The 23231-nt window shown below is 46.5% G+C and overlaps 1 protein-coding gene across 8 annotated transcripts in view; it reads left to right on the top strand.

Annotated features, from left to right (window-relative positions):
- TRANK1 (tetratricopeptide repeat and ankyrin repeat containing 1) overlaps positions 1-23231 on the top strand; it is a 97706-nt gene that overhangs the window by 66678 nt on the left and 7797 nt on the right. For all 8 annotated transcript variants that reach the window (XM_044933863.1, XM_006077043.3, XM_044933861.2 and 5 more), the window contains 7 exons: positions 1-138; positions 5792-5938; positions 7365-7521; positions 11365-11453; positions 13494-13597; positions 14729-14861; positions 21052-21197. In XM_044933863.1, coding sequence (XP_044789798.1) covers positions 1-138; positions 5792-5938; positions 7365-7521; positions 11365-11453; positions 13494-13597; positions 14729-14861; positions 21052-21197 — 914 coding nt within the window. The remainder of the gene's footprint in view (positions 139-5791; positions 5939-7364; positions 7522-11364; positions 11454-13493; positions 13598-14728; positions 14862-21051; positions 21198-23231) is intronic.

Consider the following 23231-nt stretch of genomic DNA (forward strand, 5'->3'; position numbering starts at 1 on the left):
GTAATCCTTGTAGCTAATGAAATGGCAAAGGAGAAAATTCCAGAAGAGCTGGGATTAGCACTTGTGTTAACAGTTTACGAAGCCAAAGGCTTAGAATTCGATGATGTCCTCCTTTACAACTTTTTTACTGACTCTGAGGTATGCCATACTGAATTCTTTTTTCGCACAGCATGTGTATGTCTGAACTCCACTTCCACTCCAGGAAAAAGCATTTGGAGCTGCGTAGAAGAGTTTGTCGCAGGTGACCATTTCTGTTTCGGAGCATCATCCATGTGGTGTGAGGTTTTCTGTGTTTGGATGTGCGTTTTGACAGTGGCTGTGGATTGGTTTGTAGTGTGTCCTGGGCTGGCTCTCCCCGTGCCCTGCCCTTCCCTGCTCTCTTGGATTCATCTTTTCCGAATGCCTGGTACCCAAGTACCAGCTTCTGTGTTTCACTAGCTGCTGTTATCCTTGACTGCTAAGGATGCTCAAGTTGGAACAAGGTCTAAGGAGAGCCTGACAAATGAAGGCAAGGTTAGCAGTGTCCACCCTCTGAGGACAGAACTGGGCAAGGTCATTCATAGAGAGACAACTCCGGGAAGACACAGGAGCTTTGGTTCCTGCCACGGGACCAGGTGATGCAGGGCACGAGAACAGCCGCCCTGCCTGAGCACCCTTCTGGCATGGCTTTGCCACCACTGCTTGCTGCCCTTGCCCACGATGGCAGTGAAAGAATCCGTGGACTGACCCCCAGTAACCTCTGTGCCGGCCCATTGTTTTGACTTGGCTCCTGAGTCCTTGTGATGGTTTTTCTTCCCGAGCTCAGTACATTATGGATAGAGCCACCAACTCAATGGTTCTCACTTTTGCAGCCACTGCATGCTCTTCACCACCGTCTCTGGTGGGAGCTCAGGCTGGCTGCTGACCATGCTGCTGGGTCTCCTGTGGGGACGTAGCTGGCTGCACCCTGGTCCCCGTGGCAGATTTCCCATCACACATGGCGCATGCTTTCAGGGGCTGTTTTCATACTCAAATCAAGAGCATTGTTAGCTTCAACTCCTTAAAATCTGCCCCAGAAACAACCCTTTAAAGGGGGTCCTGTGGGTTTTGTTCCTCGTCTTTTTTTTAAATGTCACATTTGCCTTGACAATAACTATGACTAATATTGCTATGGATGCTTTACGGTTTATAAAGTGCTTTTTGAATGCATCATCTCACTTTATCCTCCACCAACCCTCTGAGGGTGTGTGTATTTCTATGACCTTCATTCTACATGTAAGACCAAGGGTCATGGAAGTTAAGTTGCCTGAATTCCTAATATAGGTGGCAGAGCTCGGAGATGAACTCAGATGCTTTGAGTTCCAAATCTCATGATATTTCCACTCTACTCCTTTCCTTTTAATGCCCCGCATGCAAAGCAAATCAGCTTCCAGAACCTTCCACAATGAACATATCATTACGGTAGCTCAAGTGCATTCCTTTTCTATTGACTTTTGCTAATAAAATCAGATGCACTCTCATTAACCCTAGAACCACTTTTAATCTCTGAGGACTAACTTTTTTCTCTCATAATACATCCATTGGTCATGGTTGGACCGAGGCTCTTCTAAAAGAGGAAGGGGTAAGACTTTGTTGTTCCTGTCCTTTATTAAGTGCCAGTTGTATGCTTGTGCTAGTAAGAAGCTCCACGAGATCTGGACTTATGGCTCATAATTTGTGGTCCACTCTGTGTCTCTCACCTTGATCCTGGAATGACAAAATCCTGGATACCTTAACCCCAAACTCCCATCAGTGGCTCAGTGAGTTGCATGAAATTGAAACAATCACAAATTAAGTCCTATGGTAACACCACTTCATCCCACAATGGAATGAGAATTCTAGAAAAATTTCTGGTATGTTGCTTCCCAAATACCAGAGGATGGAATCATGCACTCCCAGCACAGAGGTCACCTATAGTTTATCATTTACAACCACAAGACCAAAAGGTGCCGGTCAGCAAATGAGAGGAGATGCTTCAGGCAAAAGGGAGGAAAGACAGAAGTCACATAAGTCCCCACACGTCCATGGTCTGGCTGCTCACGTGGGGTTTCTTTCAAAGAAAGAAGGCTACTAAAGGGTATTTGTTGTTTGATACAGGGGAGGACTCCCCTCTCCATCCCTGAAGTGTGTGTCTGGCAGACACCCTGTGTGTGTGTGTGTGTGTCTGTGTGTCTGTGTGTGTGTGTGTAGGGGGCTTCTTGTTGCCCTGGCTTGTGATTCTTCTCTTCAGAGAATTCACTGTTACCTGTTCAACCACATGGACATTAGGGCTGTCTTCTGAGATGAGAAAGGAACTGAGGAATGGTTAGGTCAAGGCCTTCTCTTGTAAGATTGCTGCCTCACTTGGGGGAGAGGCAGTCATCCTCCCAGCCACCCCCGAGTTCTCCTCCTGTGGGGACTTTGAGGGGTGCTTGGCATTGACACTCTGCCCCAGTGGGGACCCCCTTCCCCCCCAACTCATGTGTGAGGAAGACAGGAGGGACTTTCAAAACCACAACTTTGAAGGGTTGCTGAACCAACCTAGAGAAAAAGCCCCGCAAAGGAAGACTTGCTGGCAGATTCTAAGCCTTCTCCCTTCACAATTATTAATCACCAGAGAAGAAGCTGGACGATTTCTAAATGCTTCTTCCTGTTATTACCAAAATTGCTGCTAGCCTGCATTCTTGCCATCCGTACACGTACTCCTTCCTTGGAGGCTCTGTCTTGAGAGTGAGACGTGTTTTATTCATGGCAGCAGCTTAGTCGTGTGCTGTATGAACAGCTTCTGCACCTCCTTCGAGCAGTTTTGAAATACAGGTGCTCCTCTGGCCTTTCCAAGTTCAGCCAGCCTGCACCTCTGCCGGCCGCCAGACCCCTCAGCTGTCAGCACGTGGATCTTGGCCTGCTTCCTCTGGCAAACAAGTTGGGTAAACAGCTTTACAAAGATGAAAAGATTTCACAGATGTGTCTTGAAGAATTTTTTTCAGCTTCCAGTTACTTAAATGATTACATGATTTGCATCTCTTCTCAGAACGTGGTGATTAATTCCCTAGTTGTTTAGTAGCATAACCACTCTTATGTAATAGTGTTTAAAGCATTTAACTTAGTATTTATAGAGTTCATTACAGAGGAACTGAAGGGAGGGGATGCACTGTACGCCTCTACCTCCATCATCCTTGAAAAGATGCACAGGTGGCAGGTATCACCATTTTATAAAGAACTGAAGGATGGGAGAGTTGAGTACCGACTCCCTACAGACAGTAAAGCAGGAAATCTGAAATTGCATGGGGAGTCCCGGCTGTAAATACTGCGAGTAACCCAGTCAGGTTTGCCTCCCGCGGGTCTGCAAACCATGGCCTGGGGGCCAAACCCAGCTCACTGCCTGTGAGCTAAAAAATATTTTTACATTTTTAAATGGTTAAGAAAAAAATGAAAATAATATTCCTTGGCACGTGAAAATTGTGTTAAATTCAATTTTAGTGTCAAAAGATAGCATTTTATTGTGTTACACCATGCCTATTCATTTACTATTGAATAGGGCTCCTTTGGGGCTTCCCTGGAAGCTCAGCTGGTAAAGAATCCACCTGCAGTATAGGAGACCAAGGTTTGATTCCTGGGTTGGGAAGATCCCCTGGAAAAGGGATAGGCTACTCACTCCAGTATTCTTGGGCTTCCCTGGTGGCTCAGATGGTAAAGAATCTGCCTGCAATGTGGGAGACCTGAGTTCAATCCCTGGGTTGGGAAGATCCCCTGGAGGAGGACATGGCAACCCACTCAAGTATTCTTGCCTGGAGAATCCCCTTGGATAGAGGAGCCTAGCGGGCTACAGTCCATGGTGTCACAAAGAGTCAACACGACTGAGGGACTAAGCACAGCACAGCAGAGTTGAACAGTTGCAAGAGAAGCCATATAGCCCACAAAGCCAAAAATATTTGCAAACTCTAGCCTATAAGTCACCTTGGTTTTGTGCTTTGATTTGGCTAAAATGTGACTCTTTATCACCCACTGTGTAGAAACTTGACATTGATTATCTCCTTTTATTTTTCCAACAAATGTGGGTAGTTCTCTCATCCCCATTTTACGGAACAGGGAAGTGAAACGTAGAAGAGCCAATTTTTTCAGGGTCACATAATAAATAGACAAATTGGGATATAAGTTGTTCAGTCTGATTTCAGAGTCCACCTTGCACAGTGTACCCCATGGCTCCTGAATTTTGCTTCATCCTTTTTTTTTGGTCCTACCGCTTGGCATGTGGGATCTTAGTTCACCAATCAGTGATCGAACCTGGGCCCCCTGCAGTGGAAGAACAGCGTCCTAACCGTTGGACTGCCAGGGAATTCCTTTGTTCCATCCTTGATTGAATCACTTGGTTAGGGAATCTTGTCACATGTGTCTTTTTTTTTCTAAATCATAAGAAAATAATTTTAATTTTTTATTCCTACATTTCCTATCATTCATATTTTCAGTGAAAATATTTCAAATTATTTACACTTTGGATGCAATTACATCTCTTAATCCTGGTCATTTATTGAAACACAATTATGTGAAAAGTCCATGATAACAGCATGCTAAGTCACTTTAGTTGTGTCCAACTCTTTGCGACCCTATGGACTGTAGCCTGCCAGGCTCCTCGGTTCATGGGCTTCTCCAGGCAAGAATGCTGGAGTAAGTTGCCGTGCCCTCTTCCAGGGCATCTTCCCAACCCAGGGACAAAACCTGTACCCCTTATGTCTCCTGCATTGGCAGGTGGGTTCTTTACCACTATTGCCACCTGGGAAGCCATCCCCCCGCCACCTCAGTTATAACAAAACTGGTAATTTTGCTGACATAAAGGCAAGACTATATATTTTATAGAATAGATATAAAAATAATTTATGAATTAATACATTTTTGTTCTGTTACTCATCTAAACATTGGTAACTATTCACATGTAACAGCAGTAATTAAATTTTTATTAATTTGTTATTTGTGATTAATCTTTGTTATTTGTGATTCTTAGTCATATGAAACCCAGAGCTTAACACAAATTAGTTTGTGTTTATATTTTTAGACATTTTTTATTGAGGCAACATTGGCTTATAAGTTGCTTATATACAAAGTTGTATTTCTACTTCTATTAATACATTCGGTACAGCATACTGACCCCACCAAAAATTTAGTTTCTGGGACTTTCTTGGCACAACTAGTGATTAAAACTCTGTGCCTCCAATGCAGGGGCTGTGGGTTCCATTCCTGGTAGGGGAACTAAGAGCCCACATGCCTTGAGGGCATGGCCAAAAAATAAAAAATAAAATGAACCTTAAAAAAATTAGTTTCCACTTGTCACTATACAGTTGATAGCTTGCCATTTGTGACAACATGGGTGGACCCTGAGGGTACCACGCTAAGCATCACATGTGTCTTAACAACTGAACCTAAGTGGCATTTCTTAAACACATTGTGAATAGAGGAGAGGACGCTGGTTTCCTCTCTCCATTCTGTGTGTGGGCACGCTTTCAACAATAGGAAGCTCCGGGCCCTAACATTTCTCCTGGAAGTGAGCACTTGTATTTGCTTCTTGGCTGTCCGGGCCAAGCATCTTGGGGTCTTTGCGGTAACTGCCCTGGTCTCTGGCTGGGCTACCTGGGCTCGGACCCCGACTGAGGCCATACAACAGTCCTGTCCTCCCAGATGGTGCTGAAGGCCTGGCCCCTATGCCAGGCAAAGGGGCTGAGTTCTCCGTGAGGCCCAGGGAGGATGGGTGTATACTACGGAAGCGTTTTCTGCTGGTCTTGCATTTGTCTTCGTTGTTCAGGCTTACAAGGAATGGAAGATCATTTCTTCATTTACTCCTTCATCCTCCGGGTGCAGAGAGGAAAGCCAGCCGATGATTGAGGTGCCCTTGGAAAATTGCAGCTCCTCCCAGGGCCGGGCTGTCACCATGAATCCGGAAATGTACAAGGTGAGTATCAGCCAGGGGTCCACACACTGGTTTGATGGGGAGCCAGCAAGCAGGGCTCAGCTGAGAAGATGGGGTTAGAGGTGGAGTCTGTGCTGCGAATCTTCCTGACTGTCAGCACCAGGGCGTGGAGGACAGGAAAGGAATGGAGGCCATCTCAGCGCTGGTGAGCCCTGCTTCTCAACAGACAGCCAGGCTTGATGGGAGGGACCACAGAAGGGTAGTACCTTCTGTTCACCTCTGGAACTCGTCTCTGTTCAGAAATGGGGAACTCAGAAGTGAAGTCCACGACTGTAGTCAGTGGAGACTGCTGTCTTCCAGCCTTGTTGTGAAGGGACCCTGCTTCCCTGAGCATCCCAGTTCCATCACTCGGAAGGAGGCCAGAGATGAGAAGCTCTGCGGAGATCTCGAGAGGCGTCAAGAGTGAGGGCAACACGACAGAAAACCGAACCAGCCAGACTGAAAGCTTTGGGAGAAACTATTGATACTAGCTTAGTTTTATGTCTTCTACAAAGTAGAAAACAAACAGAAGAGCAGTTATCCGACTGTTCCTGTAAATACCTGGAAGGCTCTGCACATAGTTGTTAAGTCACCACCAAGTTTTAGCAGGACCTTAGTCCTCCAACGAGGGATTGAACACATGCCCTTGGCACTGAGAGTTCAGAGTCTTAACCCCCAGTTGTTCCGTCGCTCTATTGTGTCCAACTCTATAGCCGGCCAGGCTCCTCTGTCCATGGGATTTCCCAGGCAAGAATACTGGACTGGGTTGCCATTTCCTTCTCCAGGGGATCTTCCTGACCAAGTGATCAAACCCAAGTCTCCTGCATTGGCAGGCAGGTTCTTTACCCCTGAACCCACGAGAGAAGCCTCCTAACCACTAGACTACCAGGGACTTCTCACTGCTCCGATTTTTAAAGTAAGTTTCGATAGGAACTTCCCTGGTGGTCCAGTGGCTAAGATTGTGCTCCCAATGCAGGGGGCCTGGGTTTGATCCCTAGTCAGGAACTAGATCTCACATGCTGCCACTAAAGGTACCACGTGCTACAACAAACACCCAGCACAGTCAAATAAATAAAGAAAAGACATTTTAAAAAGTAAGTTATAGTCATTGGGTGGGATGTGAGCATTCGGGTAAACAGAGTGAAAAATGCATGGGACGTCTCTATAGTATCTTTGTAACTTCTTATGCATCTGTAATTATTTCAAAATGAATAAGCACAGCAGGCGCAAGGGTGTACTATGGGTACCCCTTGCTAGAGCTTCCCTGTACTGTGGCCTCGGGGAGTTCCCCACATGTGCTCAAGTCTGAGCTGTACTTTGTGAAACTTACTATTTGAATATTTCTCCAAAATGAGAGTAAGCCCATTGAAGGGAGATACCTGGTACTGTAGCCTGAAGACTCAAGTCTTTGCATCGGTCTTGTCTTTAGCTCCTCAACGGGGAGCTGAAGCAGCTGTACACGGCCATCACCCGGGCTCGGGTCAACCTCTGGATCTTTGATGAAAACCCAGAGAAGCGGGCTCCTGCGTTCAAATATTTCATGAAGAGGAAATTTGTTGAAGTTGTGAAAATGGATGAAAACAAAGGTGAGCACTCAAAATATTCTGGCTGTTGACGAGAAAGCATGTTACTCTTCATCTGCTCTATGGCCAGGTGTAAAGGGTATAGTTTTTGGAAAGCACTTTTTTTCCATATTCTTCTGAGAAATGAGTGTTCCTCTTTATTGCTAAAGTGCCTGGGAGAGTGGGGTTGTAGTAAGACTGGGAGGGTTGACGCCTTCACTAAAGGTGAGAGTCATGGGCAAAGGTTAGAGAAAATAGGCTTTATTGGAAGAAGACAAATTTCTGTGGGCTTTTGGGCAGCTGATTGGCAATATCTATTCAGATAAAGAAAGCACGTACTTTTAAACCTAGTAACTCCACTTCTAGGGATCCATCCAGAGAGACTCTTGTATAAGACCTCCAAGATAACAATACATGCGCCAGAGTGCTCATTACAGCCCCACTGGTAATTGTAAGAAACTAGATATGACTTAAGTGTCCTTGAAGGTGAAACTGTTCCCAGTGCTTCCTCTGGTGTTGGACTGGTGGGGGTGAGGTTGTTAACTAGATATGGACCTCTTTAACTTTCCACCATTATACCCTTCTGTGCTGTTTGCAGTGTTTGGGGTTTTTTTTAGACCAACATTATCATGTATTGTTTTCATAATTTACAAAAGCTAGCTAATTAAAAAATGGAATGAAGTTCTCCTGATGGGATAACTAGGAGAGAAATAATCAACTCTCATGAAGAAGAAAACTGTTCTCTTTCTTGGGGGGAGGCTGGCTCCTCCAAACCAGGGTGAATTCCTCTAAAGATGGGAGAAAAGTCCCAGGCTCCACAACAAACCAGTAAGCCAGTTTTATGGAGACTGTTTCCCGTTCCAGCCAAAGGCTCAGTTGGGGACTGGGGTTAGACGCTCTGTTTCTGGGACCTGACCGTGGTGCTGTAAAGGGAAAAGTCGAAGATTTGAGGGTAAGCTGCCTTCTCGTTAGAACTCTCCACCTGAACAGCCACAGGGTTTAATTCAGCTGGCACTTTCTCTCCTTGGCCTCCACTTCCTCAACTATTACTAAAAGCAAAATGAGTGGGTTGGCCTACCATGGTGGTTTTTATTCTTTTCGGCAGCTCATAGTCACTTTTATTCTCACAATCCGGTGCCCATTATAAGAGATCATCAAGATAGGCCATTTTTAAAATTCTTTTTATTTTATATTGGAGTAGAGGTGATAAACCATGTTATGTTAGTTTCAGCTGTACAGTAAAGTGATTCTGTTACACATGTGTCTATTCTTTTTCAACTTCTTTTTTCCATTTAGGTTGTTGTGTAATAATACAGTTCTCTGTGATTTACAACAGGTCCTTATTGGTTATCTATTTCAAAGATAGCAATTTTTTTTTAATTTAAAAAATTAAAAATGAAAAAGGATTGCTATTTATCTCTAGGCTGCATGAAGAATACAAGAAATCCAGCCTTCATTGTGAGTTGTGAGCTGCACGTGGTAAAGTCTTTGAGGACATCTGTTTCCACCATGCGGGGAACTGGGGATGAGTGTGGTGACCTTGCAGTTGGGGGGCTTCTTCACTGTGCACCGGCAGAGGTCACGGCCAGATGCAGAGATACTGCAGGGCTTTGCTGCAGGAATAAGGTGTCGCCTGGGCACTCAGTGCACGTGGTGTCACAGCTAGATGCCGCACAGTCAGCTCTGCACACGGCGCACGGCACCAGGGAGGGTCAGGCTGCAAGGGTTAGCATGTGCTTGTGTACCTTCTGGACAAAGCTGACCTGTCTGCCTGGCTCCTTCGGTTGACAGCCACTGCCCTGGAAGTCTCAGATCTCTCCGGCTCAGACTTGGCTTCGGCATTTGCCGGATAGTCAGCCTTTCATGTGTTTCATGAAGCTGTGGCTCGGAAGCCCCAGGGAGTGTTGATCCCTGGCTGACGATGCTCGGGGGTCCTCAAAAGGGGAGGGCCTTTGCAGTCACCACCAGCTGCTGAGGCTCATAGACGGAACCCACACTCGGTGGTTGCAGTAGTCTGTATCCACCAATAAGAATGTGTCAGGCTGTGGGAATCCCTGGGTGGTCCGGTGGTTAGGACTCTGCGCTTTCCCTGCTGAGGGTCCAGGTTCGGTCCCTGGTCAGGGAATTAAGATCCCACAAGGTACACGGCCAGGAAAAAGAAAAAAACAGTGTGTCAGATTGCTTCCTGTGATGAGGGCAAAGTGCACATTTGGAAATACTGTCACGTCCCGTCACCTTATCCCTTGCTAAAGCCCAGCATGGGAGTTTGCCAAGAGCAATGTGGCTTTGGGTTTTCAAGGAGGAATTAGAAATTACTGTCTGTCTTGATTCATGGCCATAGGAAAGGAAGGGAACACAGTTCAAAAAAACAAAGAGGATCCTTTCTCACCCCCACCTCCTTCTCCCCAAACCCTCCATGACCTGGCTTGGTAAGCTAAACTCCATGTTACATGACCGCTAGACAGACAGCACAGGTGTTCGTCTGTTCCAGCTGTCCCAACAAAGTACCGCAGGCTGGGCGGCTTACACAACAGAAATTATGTCTCGGTTCTGGAGGCTAGAAGTCTCAGATCAATCAAGCTGCTAGTGGTTTGGCTTCTTCTGAGGCCTCTCTTCTTGGCTGTGTACTCTCTTTCCTCTGTGTCAGCTCCTGGTGTCTCTTTGTATGTGTTAATCTCTCTTTTCTTTCCTATTTTTTTGGCCACGCCACGCGGCATGCAGGATCTTAGTTCCCCGACCAGGGATCAGACCCGTGCCCACTGCAGTGGAAGCTCAGAGTCTTCAGCACTAGATTGCCAGGGAAGTTCCTATAAGGATGCCCTTCTTATGCTTAGTCACTTGTGTGGTTTCCATGTCACACTTCAGTTTGTGACCCTGTGGACCGTAGCCTTTATTTTCTTGGGCTGCAGCTTGACTGCAGCCATGAAATTAAAAGATGCTTGCTCCTTGGAAGAAAAACTATGACCAATCTAGACAGCATATTCAAAAGCAGAGACATTACTTTGCTGACAAAGGTCCATCTAGTCAAAGCTATGGTTTTTCCAGTAGTCATGGATGGATGTGAGAGTTGGACCATAAAGAAAGCTGAGTGCCAAAGAATTGATGCTTCTGAACTGTGGTGTTGGAGAAGACTCTTGAGAGTCCCTTGGACTGCAAGGAGATCAAACCAGGCAATACTAAAGGAAATCAGTCCTCAATATCCATTGGAAGGACTGAAGCTGAAACTCCAATGCTTTGGCCACCTGATGCGAAGAACTGACTCATTGGAAAAGACCCTGATGCCGGGAAAGATTGAAGGCAGGAGGAGAAGGGGACAACAGAGGATGAGATTGTTGGATGGTATCACCGACTGGATGGACATGAGTTTGAGCAACTTTGGGAGTTGGTGATGGACAGGGAAGCCTGGTGTGCTGCAGTCCATGGGGTTGCAAAGAGTCAGACATGACAAAGTGACTGAACTGAGCTGATTGGACCGTAGCATGCCAGGCTCCTCTGTCCATGAGATTCTCCAGGCAAGAATACTGGAGTGGGTTGCCATGTGCTTCTCCAGGGGATCTTTCTGACCCAGGGATGGAACCTGTACCTCTTACGTCTCCTGCATTGCAGGCAGATTCTTTACCACTGTGCCACCTGGGAAGCCTGCCCTTTTTCTTTTAAGGATGCCCATCAGATTGGATCAGGGCCCACCCACATGACCTTTTACCTTAACCACCTCTTTAAAGATGTCTCCAAATATAGTCAAACTCCAAGCGACAAAGTTTAGGGCTTCAACGCTTGAAATTTGTCATGACAAAATCGAGCCCTTAACAACAGGTTTCAGTGAAGGAATCTGCAGAGAGGCAAACCCACGTTTCTCTTTCCTTTTAGACCTTGATGATAGCATGTTTGTAAAGACCTCGACCCCTGGGGAGTGGATCGCACAAGGAGATTACTACGCTAAACACCAGTGCTGGAAGGTAAGTGGTGAGTCTGCGTGTCCCGGGGCCTCATCGGGCCTCACCAGCCGGTCTCTCATCACTGCATTTGTCACCTGGACAGGGGCGTCACAGGTCATGTTTCTGGTGCTGCTCTCGCTTCTGTAACATCAGGTCACCCGCCATGCAGAAAGCTCCCTGTCCTCCTCTCCCCCTGTACAGTCAGGACAGCTTTTCATTTTGACCAAGTGCCAGCAGGTGATTATAGGAAGAGGGAGGGTCCCCGTCTCTGCCTGCTGAGGATTCCTTCTATCGGGAGGGACGGGGAACAGGCTGCACTCCCCAGGGGAGAAGCTGTAGAGTACGCCATAGAGTGCTCCATAAGGGGGATGGGAAGGGTGCAAGCCTGTGGCCACCCCTGCCGTCAGGCGTGAGGGAAGAGAAGGCAGGTTGCACTGTTATGTGTTTGGCTGTGTCAGGATAGGATTTCCATAAACCTGCAGCTGCAGAAGTTGACTGAGCCCCAAACTGTATTCTCTGCCCATCCTTCTTGTAATTGGCAAGGAACATTAAGCACCTGGCTGTTGTTATAAAACCAAGATTTTTTTTTTTTCAGATAGAGGATATGGAGGGACTATGTGAGCAGTGGGTAGTGGGTATGAAATAGGAAAACTATATTCACTCTTTCCCTTCCTCCCTGCAGAACACAGCTGGTGTTATACATGTTGCCCATGGATTTCCAATTCTTTATCCCTTTGAAAATACCTTCTGAATGTTTGCCTCTAAAATCCTTCGAGGGGAGCGGCACGGATGAGACTGTTATAAAAAGCCTCCTGTTCACCTGAGTTTATTTTGGCTCTGCACAAGGGCTTTGGGACTCAGGAGGCATACTGATTTTGGCTGCATGTCAGCAAGTGTCCCAGAACCACCGTACAAATGGAAACCCCTTGCGATTCATTCACTGATCATATTCCTGTTGAGCAGTGAGCCCTGCATTGTGTTTAGGTCAGGGGGATGTGACGGTAGGCATGACAGATGTACAGAAGAGGGCATGGGGCTGGCTGTCCCCTGTGTCATAGATGAATGACCAGCTGCCTTCAGAACCACCTGTCCTGCATGGAGAAGCCAGGGAAGGCTGCTTTGAGGGGAGCCTTGAGCTGGGACCTGTAGGATACATGAAGTTAACCAGGCGGAGGAGGGATGGAAGAGCATTTTGATCAGAGGGAAGAATGTGTGCAAAGGCCCTGTAGCAGAAAGGAGCATAGCACGGGTCAGGAATGAGAGGAGGCCCACAGGACTGGAGAGTCTGGGGCAGAGAGTCTGGGGGAGGGTAGGGGGAGAGGTGATGTCCTTTCCAGGACATCAGTAAGTTCCACTTAATCCTTCCCTCACCCACCCTGAGACCTAATCTCTACATGCTGGGCAGAATGTGACCTTCTGCCTTGGAGACATAGTGTCAGCAGCTTTCTGCCGGCGGGACACAGGCCAACTCACCTGGGACAGAGATCTGCCACTTTCCGTTTGCTCCACCCAGGTCTGCATGTGACAAAGCTCTGGTCAGTCATTTTCTGGGATGTGTGTTGGGACACCAGCTCTGTCCCCACTTCTACCCCTGCTCCTCCCACCCTGCCCACTAGCCCTGGTTGTTACCGACCAGAAGGGACCTGTGTTGAACCCAGAAAAGCCGCTGGGTGACCTTGGGCCAGTTTGTTCATGCCCTTGACCTGAGGATGCTATCAAATACAGTGAGAAGGATGAAACGTCTCCTGCGTGGCTGTTGAAGATTAGATGAGAGTGTTGTTATGGTGACCTGTAAAAACATGTCTGAAGTGCCTTTTCCATGGCTTCTGGGTGTTTCCAAAAAGAAGCTTTGAGTCTGAAGTGTTAACCACGAACTCTGTTGGGCTTTATCCTCTGTGGCTGTTTTCTTCAACATGTCAGCATCTTCCTGCCCCTCCTCTTGAATTCGGCTGCAATGAGACCCAGGACTTTGTGCCAACATGGAACAACACACGCTTTAACTCTTATTCCTGTGTCCTCTCCATGACCTTGCTGGGAATAGAAACCTTTGGTCTATTCCAGGTTGCTGCCAAATGTTACCAAAAGGGAGGGGCACTTGAGAAGGAGAAGCTGGCTCTGGCCCACAACACTGCCCTGAACATGAAATCCAAGAAAGTCAGCCTCAAGTAAGAGTCCTGGGGGGAAGGGAGGACTTCTCTGGCGGTCCAGTGGTTAAGACTCTGCCTTCCAATGCAGGTTGTACAGGTCTGATCCCACATGCCCTGAAGCCAAAAGCCAAAATATAAAACAGAAGCAATACTGTAACAAATTCAATAAAGACTTTAACAATGGTCCCTACATGTTCATTAACAGGTGAATAGCTAAAGAAGCTGTGGTACATATATACTGGATACTACTCAGCCATAAAAAGCAACACATTTGAGTCAGTTCTAATGAGGTGGATGAAAAGTGAAAGTCACTCAGTCATGTCCAACTCATTGCAACCCATGGGTATACAGTTCATGGGATTCTCCAGGCCAGAATACTGGAGTAGGTAGCCTTTCCCTTCTCCAGGGAATCTTCCCAACCCAGAGATCGAACCCAGGTCTCCTGCATTACAGGCAGATTCTTTGTTGGCTGAGCCATAAGGGAAGCCCAAGAATACTGAGTGGGTAGCCTATCTCTTCTCCAGGGGATCTTCCCGACCCAGGAATCCAGCAGGGGTCTCCTGCACTGCGGGCAGATTTTTGAACCAACTGAGCTGTGAGGGAAGCCCTAATGAGGTGGATGAACCTAGAGCTTGTTATACAGAGTGAAGTAAGTCAGAAAGAGAAAAGCAAATACCATATATTAACACCTATATACAGAATCTAGAAAGATGGTCCTGATGAACCTATTTGCAGGGCAGGAATAGACACGCAGACATAGACAACAGACTTATGGACAAGGGCAGGGGGAGGAAGGAGAGGGTGAGATGGAGAGAGCAGCATGGAAACATATACACCGCCATATGTAAAACATAGCCAATGGAAATTTGCTGTATGACTCAGGGAACTCAAACTGGGGGTCTATAACCCAAAGTGATGGGGAAAGGTGGGACGTGGGAGAGAAGCGCAAGAGGGAGGAGACATATGCTCATCTATGGCTAATTCATGTTAATGAATTTACCAATATTATAAAGCAATTATCTTTCAATTAAAAATAAAATTTTAAAACAAAGAGTCTCGGTGTCATTTCAGGTTTGCTCTGATGGGAGCTGCCAGTTCAGTTTATTGGTGTCATAGTCCATGAAACTCTGTTTTGTTTCCCCTTCCCAGGGAAAAGCAGGTGGAGTATTTGGAGCTGGCTAAGACCTATTTGGAGTGCAAGGAGCCAAAGCTGTGCCTTAAGTGTCTGAGCTACGCCAAGGAGTTCCAGCTGTGTGCCCAGCTCTGCGAGCGGCTGGGAAAGGTATGCCCGGCCCGCAGCTGCTCCTGGGAGAACTGGGCTCCACTGGGCAAGTGGAGGGGGGGCCCAAGCCTCCCTCCTCCTGTATCAGGGAGGGCTCCTGTCCTCCCAAGAGAGAGAGGTTGGCCATGTTGACTCTGTGGGTGGCCCTTCTTTCTCCATTTGCTCAAAGATTAGATGGTTCCAAGGACTGTGTATGTGTGTGTTTGTGTGTCCATGTCTCTACAAGCGTTTGTGATCTGTTATTAACCACAGGGAGGCCACATGTTCACATAGGGAAAACGGGTTTCAAAGAGTCCTGCCTTCTCTTTCTCTGTGTTCAGTCTGGAGTCAGCCTGGGTGGACGATTTGGCTCATACATGGTGGTTTCTCTGTGTCCCACAGCCCTTACTCTAGGTCTGCAGGGACCAGTCTGGCAGAGTCCTGCCTTCTCTTTCTCTGTGTTCAGTCTGGAGTCAGCCTGGGTGGACGATCTGGCTCATACATGGTGGTTTCTCTGTGTCCCACAGCCCTTACTCTAGGTCTGCAGGGACCAGTCTGGCAGCTGCTAGCCACAAGTGGCTACCTAATGAAACATTTAAGTTAATTAAAGTGTAATAAAGTCAAAAATTCAGTTCCGAAGTCTCACAAGCCACATCTCATTGCATGCTGTGATGGAACATGTCCGTCATTCTAGAAGCGCCAGTGGAGAGACCTGGAGGTCCAGGACACAGGACTGTCAGCATGGTCAGCCATGCACAGCACAGACTGCTGTTGTCTGCAATGAGATGAACTCCCAGGGCGAGAGTAGGCACTTAGAGATTTTTATGGCCATTTGGCATTGCTCTGACATCTGAATGGTGATGATTTTCTTAGAGATTCATCTGTCCTCCTTGTTATTGAGATATAATTGATGTATATCATTATATTGGTTTTAATTGTACAAATGTAACGATTCGACACAAAGATACATTACACAGTGATCATGGCTGTAAGTTTAGTTAATGTCCGTCACCACACATAGTGACAGTCTGTTTTTCTTACGATGAGAAAACCTAAGATCACCTTCATTTGTATGTGGGAGCTGAAAAATAAATGAACAAATATAACGAAACAGGAACAGAATTGCAGATGTGGAGAACAAACCAGTGGTTACCAGAGAGGAGCGGGAAAATAGGTGAAGAGGATTAAGAGGCACAGACTACCAGGTATAAAATAAGTAAGTTACAAGATATAATGTACAGCACAGGGAATTTAGCCAATTCTTTATAGTAGCTCTGTATGGTATGTAATCTGTAAAAATATCAAATTCAGGTATTTACACCTGAAGCTAATATAATATTATAAATAAACTATATTACAATAAAAAAATTTTTTTAAGATCTACTCTGTCATCAACTTTCAAATATACAGTACAATATTATTAACTAGTCAAATCCTGTACATGAAGCAGTTCATTTAAAATTAAGAAATTTTTTATTGATGTATAGCTGAAGTGCAGTAATATTAACAGTGCACAGTGTAGTGATTCACAATTTTTAAAGGTTATACTTTATTTATAGTCATTATAAAGTACTAGGTCTATTCCCCATATTGTACAAAATATCCTGTGGCTTGTTTTATACCTAATACTTTATACCTCTTAACACTCTATTAACACTCTCTTCTCTCTTGCCCCTCCCCCCAGACTGGTAACCACTCTTTTGTTCACCAGATCCATAAGTCTTCTTTTATGTTTTATTCACTGGTTTGTTGTATTTTTTAGATTTCCATGTAAGTGATATCATACAGTATTTTTCTGACTTTTTTTTCACTTACCATAATGTCCTCAAGTCCATCCATGTTTCTGCCAGTGGCAGAATTTCTTTCTTTTTTATGGTTGAATAGTATTCCATTGTGTGTATGGACCATATCTTTGTTCAGCCATCTGTGGATGGACACTTTGGTCGTTCCCATGTCTTGGCTACTGTGAATAATATGAAGCAGTTCATTGTACTGTACCTGTTGTGGAGGGTTGGACGTGCAGCTGTCTGGTCCTTACCACGGGTGCTGTGTTTCTGCCTGCACTGAGCATTATGGACCCTCCAGTAGGGAGCGGAGTGTCCGCATCTGTATGTGAACTGCAGGAACTCCTGAACCAAGGCTTTGGGCGGGGTGGGGATGGTACCTACTGGGAAGTTTGAAGTGTGGCCCCCACTCAGTGTCAGAAAAGGTAAGACCCTCCCCCTCCCACGGTTGCCTGCCTCGCCCCATGTGTACTATGGGGTGTGACTCGTTAGGATGTGGGAGAAGGGGGGTGGAATGGGGATTTCAGTGTGGGTAGGAAGTTTGGATAGTAAGATTCCAGGAACTAGATGGTTTCCAAACTCTCCATCTTCCTTTGTCTCCCAGCCTCCAATCTCCAAGGCACCCCCTTGGGCCCTAAGCAGTGACAGCTGCAAGGGTCAGACCTGAACCTGCCGCTTTTCCCTGTTGCCTGGCAGCGCCCCTGCTGGCTGAGCCAGAGACCCCGTCCTTGTCTGCTCATCTTGCCTCCCCAAGGCTGCCGAGCTCCGCCTCTGAAAATGAGATGGGGTCCAGGAGGGCAGATGTCCAGCCTGTGTCCCTTTCTACGACCCCAGTCCCTTCAAGATGTGGAGGCCGCCCTGTTCCTGGAAGCACACCTGCCAGCCTTCCTCACGTCCCCAGGGTTGACCACTGGGGCCACCTCCTTCTGCCTTCTCTCCCTAGCACATTCCAGCATCTCTGAGCCCCATCCGGGGAAGAGTCTGGTCCCTTTCTTTGCACAAGCCCCTCCCTGGAAGGATGTTTGTTCAACCCTCAGCCAGCATCAGACCTCTTGTGGTCATCCAGCAAACTAGCCAGCACGATACAAATGGACCATCTTTTGCAAAATCCCTAGGCCAAACAGCCTATCTGTTCCCTGCCCCCAAACATGTGCTGATCCTGGGGAGAGGGTGTGTGAGGAGGGCCATGGGAGCAGGAGGTTTCCTTTTAGGGATTCTTCTGCTTTGCCTGCTTGCTGCATCTCTAAAGAGCAATGCGGTTTCCCTGGAAACTGCTCAGGGCCCTTGCTCTGGGTGGTGGAGCCCAGAGACCCACTTGGGGGCCTGCTTAAAACAGTCAGCCCTCCTCTCTCTCGATCCAGTTGGGTGCACGCTTGCACCTAAGGGGGCCTGTGTTCACCCCAGGGGTTTCCTTCTGAGTAGTCAGCCTTGTTGAGGAGAGGAAAAGGTGGCTAGAGGTTATGAATATGGAGATTATGAAGATGGGTCTGGGAATTCCCTGGTCTGTGAGATCTCTGGATGTAGCAAAAATGCACACCTGAATCTTGTTCATATTTTGGCATTTTATGTCACTTCTCTTTTTAAATAAAACCCAGCTGAGGTTTATTAGAGGGCCTAGCATATTGCATTTTTTGGTCCCATTTTTATTCTGTTTTCTCTTTGGAACTCAGATGCAGCCAGTCAAGTTAGGAAATGAAATATTCAACAAATAAGTAGACCCCCTGCTCCCACCTGGGGGTGTGCCTGGTGCTGTGGGTGCTTGGCGCCCAGCAGGCAGCAGAACAGGGGCCTCTGCCTTTGTAGATCCCTTTCTAGCGTGGGAGGGAGATGACAGCCAGTAGTACAGAAGATGTCTGCAGGGATGAGGGCTGGCAGAGGGGACAGAGGATGTCAAGTGTCGGTTGGTTTTTTTTTTTAATAATTTTTTTAAAAATGTGGACTGCTTTTAAAATCTTTATTGAATTTGTTACAACATCGTTTCTGTTTTATGTTCGGGTTTTTTGGCTTCGAGGCATGTGGGGTCTTAGCTCCCCAACCAGGGATAGAACCCGCCCCCCGCCCCACCACTTGCATTGGAAGGCGAAGTCTTAACCATTGGACCCCCAGAGAAGTCTCATGGTGTTGCTGTTTGAGATGGAGCCAGGGTCAGGGAGCTGACTTTTGCACAGAGATCACGATAGCTGGAGGGCGTCGCAGACAAAAGCCCCCAAGGTGGGAGAGTGTGATCGAGTTTGAAAAACAGCAAGGAAGCCAGTTTGACCAGAGCAGAGGGAGTGGGGTCAAAATGGTAAAATGAGCCACAGAGGATGACTAGAACAAATCAGGTAGGATCCCGTGGTTCATGGTGTGCTGAGTCGTGTCCGAGGACTGTAGCCCTTGAGGCTTCTCTGTGCATGGAATTTCCCAGGCAAGGATACTGGAGTGGGTTGCCACTTCCTACACCAGGGGGACCTCTCCAACCCAGGGATCAAGCTGTGTCTCTTTCGTGTCCTGCATTGGCACCACATGGGAATCCCCAGTCCATGGTATGAATGCTTGCTAAGTCACTTCAGTCGTGTCAGTCGTGTCTGACTCCATGCGACCCTATGGACTGTAGCCCACCGGGCTCCTCTGTCCATGGGATCCTCCAGGCAAGAATACTGGAGTAGATTGCAGGTCCATGATAGGGGCTGGATTTGTTCGGGCATGAGGGGAGCCAGTGAAAGTACTGATTGGAGGAATGATGTGAAACAACTGATTGGGATAAGAGCTCAGTAGGCAGTGAGAGTAGAAGCAGAAAGACCAGCTAGGAGGGTCGAGTAGTGGCTTAGGCTCAGATGTTGCGGCTTGGATTGCCGCCCCGGTGGTGCAGGTGCTGAGAAGTCCTGTCCAGTCCAAGAAGTGTTGGGAGAGCCGAGTCAGTGGGATTCAAGTTTCCCCCACTTCAAATTGCCAGTTCACAACCTTTGTCTGGTTTTCCTGAACGTCTTTTTCTTAGTTTGCAGGAATCCATCTTATGTTCTAGACCTGCCTACTCTTGTACAGTAACCAGCAGCCACATGTGGCTTTTTGTATTAAAATTAACTAAGTGAAACTTAAAAATCCAGCCCCTTGTTTGCACTGTCCTCACATTCCCGTGCCCACTGTTCACACGTATCTGTGCGCTTAGTCACTCCGTCGTGTCTGACTCTTTGCGACCCCATGGACTGGAGCCTCCTCTGTCCGTGGAATTCTCCAGGCAAGAATACTGGAGTGAGTAACCTTCTCCAGCGGATCTTCCCAACCCAGGAATCGAACCCAGGTCTCCCGCATTGCAGGCGGATTCTTTACCGTCTGAGCCACCAGGGAAGCCTCCACATGTGTCTCGTGGATACAGAATTGGACAGATAGGATAAACCAATATAGAACATTTCCACCTTCACAAAAGGCTCCCTGTAACAGTGCTGGTCTAGATATAATGCTTCCATTCTCTCTTAACTGCGTTTCACATGCCCTTAGCTGAACAGTTTAGATGTACAGTTGACCTTAAACAGTGTCGGTGTGGCTCTGACCCTCCACACAGCTGAAAATCCACGTGTAATTTACACTTGTCCCTCCGTATCTGAGGTTCCTCTGTGTCCTCAGTTCCGCAGCAGGAATTCAACCAACTGCAGACCATGTAGCACTGTAGTATTTATTACTGAAAAAAGAATCTGTGTATAAGTGGACCCATGCAGGTCAAATCTGTGTTGTCAACTGTAATCAGATCCATCAATATCTCCCCCGAAGTTTGTGTGGTTTGAGTTTTGTTGAAGACTTTCTTGACCTCAAAGTCAGAGATATTCTCATACGTTCTCCTCCAGTGTAGCTTTCCTGGTGGCTGAGACAGTTAAGAATCTGACTGCAATGCAGGAGACTTGGGTTCGATCCCTGGGTCAGGAAGATCCCCTGGAGGAGGAACCAGCAACCCACTCCAGTATTCTTGCCTAGAGAATTCCATGGACAGAGAGCCTGGAGGGCTACAGTCTATGGGATAATAAAGAGTTAGATAGGACTTAAATGGCAACCCACTCCAGTGTTCTTGCCTGGAGAATCCCAGGGACGGGGGAGCCTGGTGGGCTGTCGTCTATGGGGTCGCACAGAGTCGGAGACAATTGAAGTGACTTAGTAGTAGTAGTAGTGACTGACACACACACACACACACACACACACACTCCTCCAATAGCTTTCTCACTTAGACCTTTAACCGCCGGGGCTTCTATTTGTGTATGGTGTGAGGTTGGAATTTCACTTTATTTTTCTTCATGAAAAGAATTAGTTTTCCTAAATTACCTAGGTTTTAGTGTTTTTCACTGGATTCTAACAGATTCCAGACATATAAACATCCTCTTTATTATTCATGGTTTTGGTTTACTTTTAAGATGAAAAATTGTTATAAATATACTGAATAAAATTTTACTCTGTCCTAGGTAAGAGATGCCGCCTATTTCTATAAGCGAAGTCAGTGTTACAAAGATGCTTCCCGATGCTTTGAGCAGATTCAGGAATTTGATCTAGCCCTCAAAATGTACTGCCAAGAGGAGCTGTTTGAAGAAGCTGCTATGGCAGTGGAAAAGTAGGTGGTTTTATTCTCGTCCTTCCTTTTCCCCATCCCCAAGCCCTACCTTTCCGTTGCTCCTTGGGGAGGTGTTATCTTGCTCTTCTTTTTGTTTTTATCCCTGACCATGAGGTTTGTGGGATCTTACTTCCCCGACCAGGGATCAAACCTGTGCCCCCTGTATTGGAAGCACCAAGTCGTAACCACTGGTCCACCAGGGAACTCCCTATTTTGCTCTTCTAAAGTGGCTTGACCAGTCACCCTCCTTACACTTGAGTGGTGGCCTTGGTGCTGAGTCAAGAGTTTCTTGAACACAGTGTCATGAGGAGAAGGGGCAGAAGAAGATGAAGGATGTATTATTGCAAGTATGTATATCACATGCCCAGCAATTTCCTGGTTGATGGTTCTGACCTCTCCACCTTTACCAGCTGAGTTGACAGTTTCACTGACGTGGACAGATAGAGGTCAGAGCACTAGTGGGCAGTCAGGGTTGTGGGCACTGATACATGTGTATATGATATGTATGCCCACATGCCCGAAGTTGTAGGACACACATGTTTCATACATGACCTAGAGGAGCCTCCTTGAGCCTTCAGCCTAACTGATGTTCCAAAGATGAAGTGGAGACAGATGGGGTTAACAGTTGATAAGGACTCTAGAAACATCAGACCTCCTGATGCCTCCTGGTAGGAGGTCTTCCAGGTGGAAGGAGATAGCTAGAATTGCAGAGGCTGCTCTTCTGCATTTCTGCTCAGCAGCTCCTGGAAAAGTAAGCTGTGACTTGGTTCTGTATTTTCTTTGCTTTCTACCAAATTATACATGTGACAAAATGAACGGGATTGACCAGGTGTTCAAGTTTTATATTTTTAAGTTAGCATTTATTAAAGTATATCATATATTTTTTAAAAGCGCATAATTTTCACAAGGTAAATACACTTGTATAAAGAAAAGAAAGAAAGAAAGAAAGTGAAGTCACTCAGTCATGTCTGACTCTTTGCAACCCCATGGACTGTAGCCTACCACGCTCCTCTGTCTATGGGATTTTCCAGGCAAGAGTACTGAAGTGGGTTGCCGTTTCCTTCTCCAGGGGGTCATCCCGATCCAGGGATTGAAGCCGGGTCTCCCGCGTTGTAAGCAGACGTTTTACGGTCTGAGCCACCAGGGAAGTCCACACTTATATAACCAACACCTAGATAAAGAAATTGAGTTTTATGTTTAGAAATGAAACAGTACGTCTCTAGTGTCACAGTTAGTAAATGAACATATTTCTTTATCCAGGTCTTTGATGCTATTATGCATAAGATACACACAGCATGTGTATATTAGTCAGCTCAGGCTGCCATAATGAAATGCCATAGATTGGGTGGCTTAAAGAACAGAAATTTATTTTCTCATAGTTTTGGAGGCTAGAAGTTCACGATCCGGGCTCCAGTCAATTGGATTACTGGTGGAGCTCTCTTCCTTCCCTATCTGGTGTCAGTTCTTATAAGGACACTAATCCTATTAGATCAGGACTCCACCCTTATAACCTCAATTAACCCTAATTACTCCCTTAGAGGCCTCATCTCCAAATACAGTCCCACTAGGGGTTGGGATTTCTACATATGAATTGTAGGGTCACAAACCATCAGTCTGTAGCAGGGTGCCAGCTGTGGCATTGATTGTGTACCCAGTTGTCAGGGTGCTATGTACTCTGAGAAATTGACCAGGACAGTTCCCTTGTGATGCCATATGATGAACGCAATTGAGAGGGTTTTGGGGGTTTTTTTGTACTTTCAATTATTTTAATCTTCTGTTCTCACTTTGTCAGGATAGCATTGAATGTTTCCCCAGAAACATTTTTTGGGGTCTCATTATTTTGTTTATCAGCTTTCCTGAGATATTCAACCAACTCGTTATTGATATGTTGAGTTGAGATCTAAGTGTCGTCAGTACTAATTGGAGCCTAGCACTTGATTTGTCTGAGAGTCTTTTGAATGCTCTACATACTGGATGTAGAATTCAATTGCTAGCTGGCCTGACTTAACATGTAATTAGAACATTTTAGATTTG

The sequence above is a fragment of the Bubalus bubalis genome, chromosome 21, assembly GCF_019923935.1.
Source record: "Bubalus bubalis isolate 160015118507 breed Murrah chromosome 21, NDDB_SH_1, whole genome shotgun sequence".
Taxonomy (NCBI): Eukaryota; Metazoa; Chordata; class Mammalia; order Artiodactyla; family Bovidae; genus Bubalus; species Bubalus bubalis.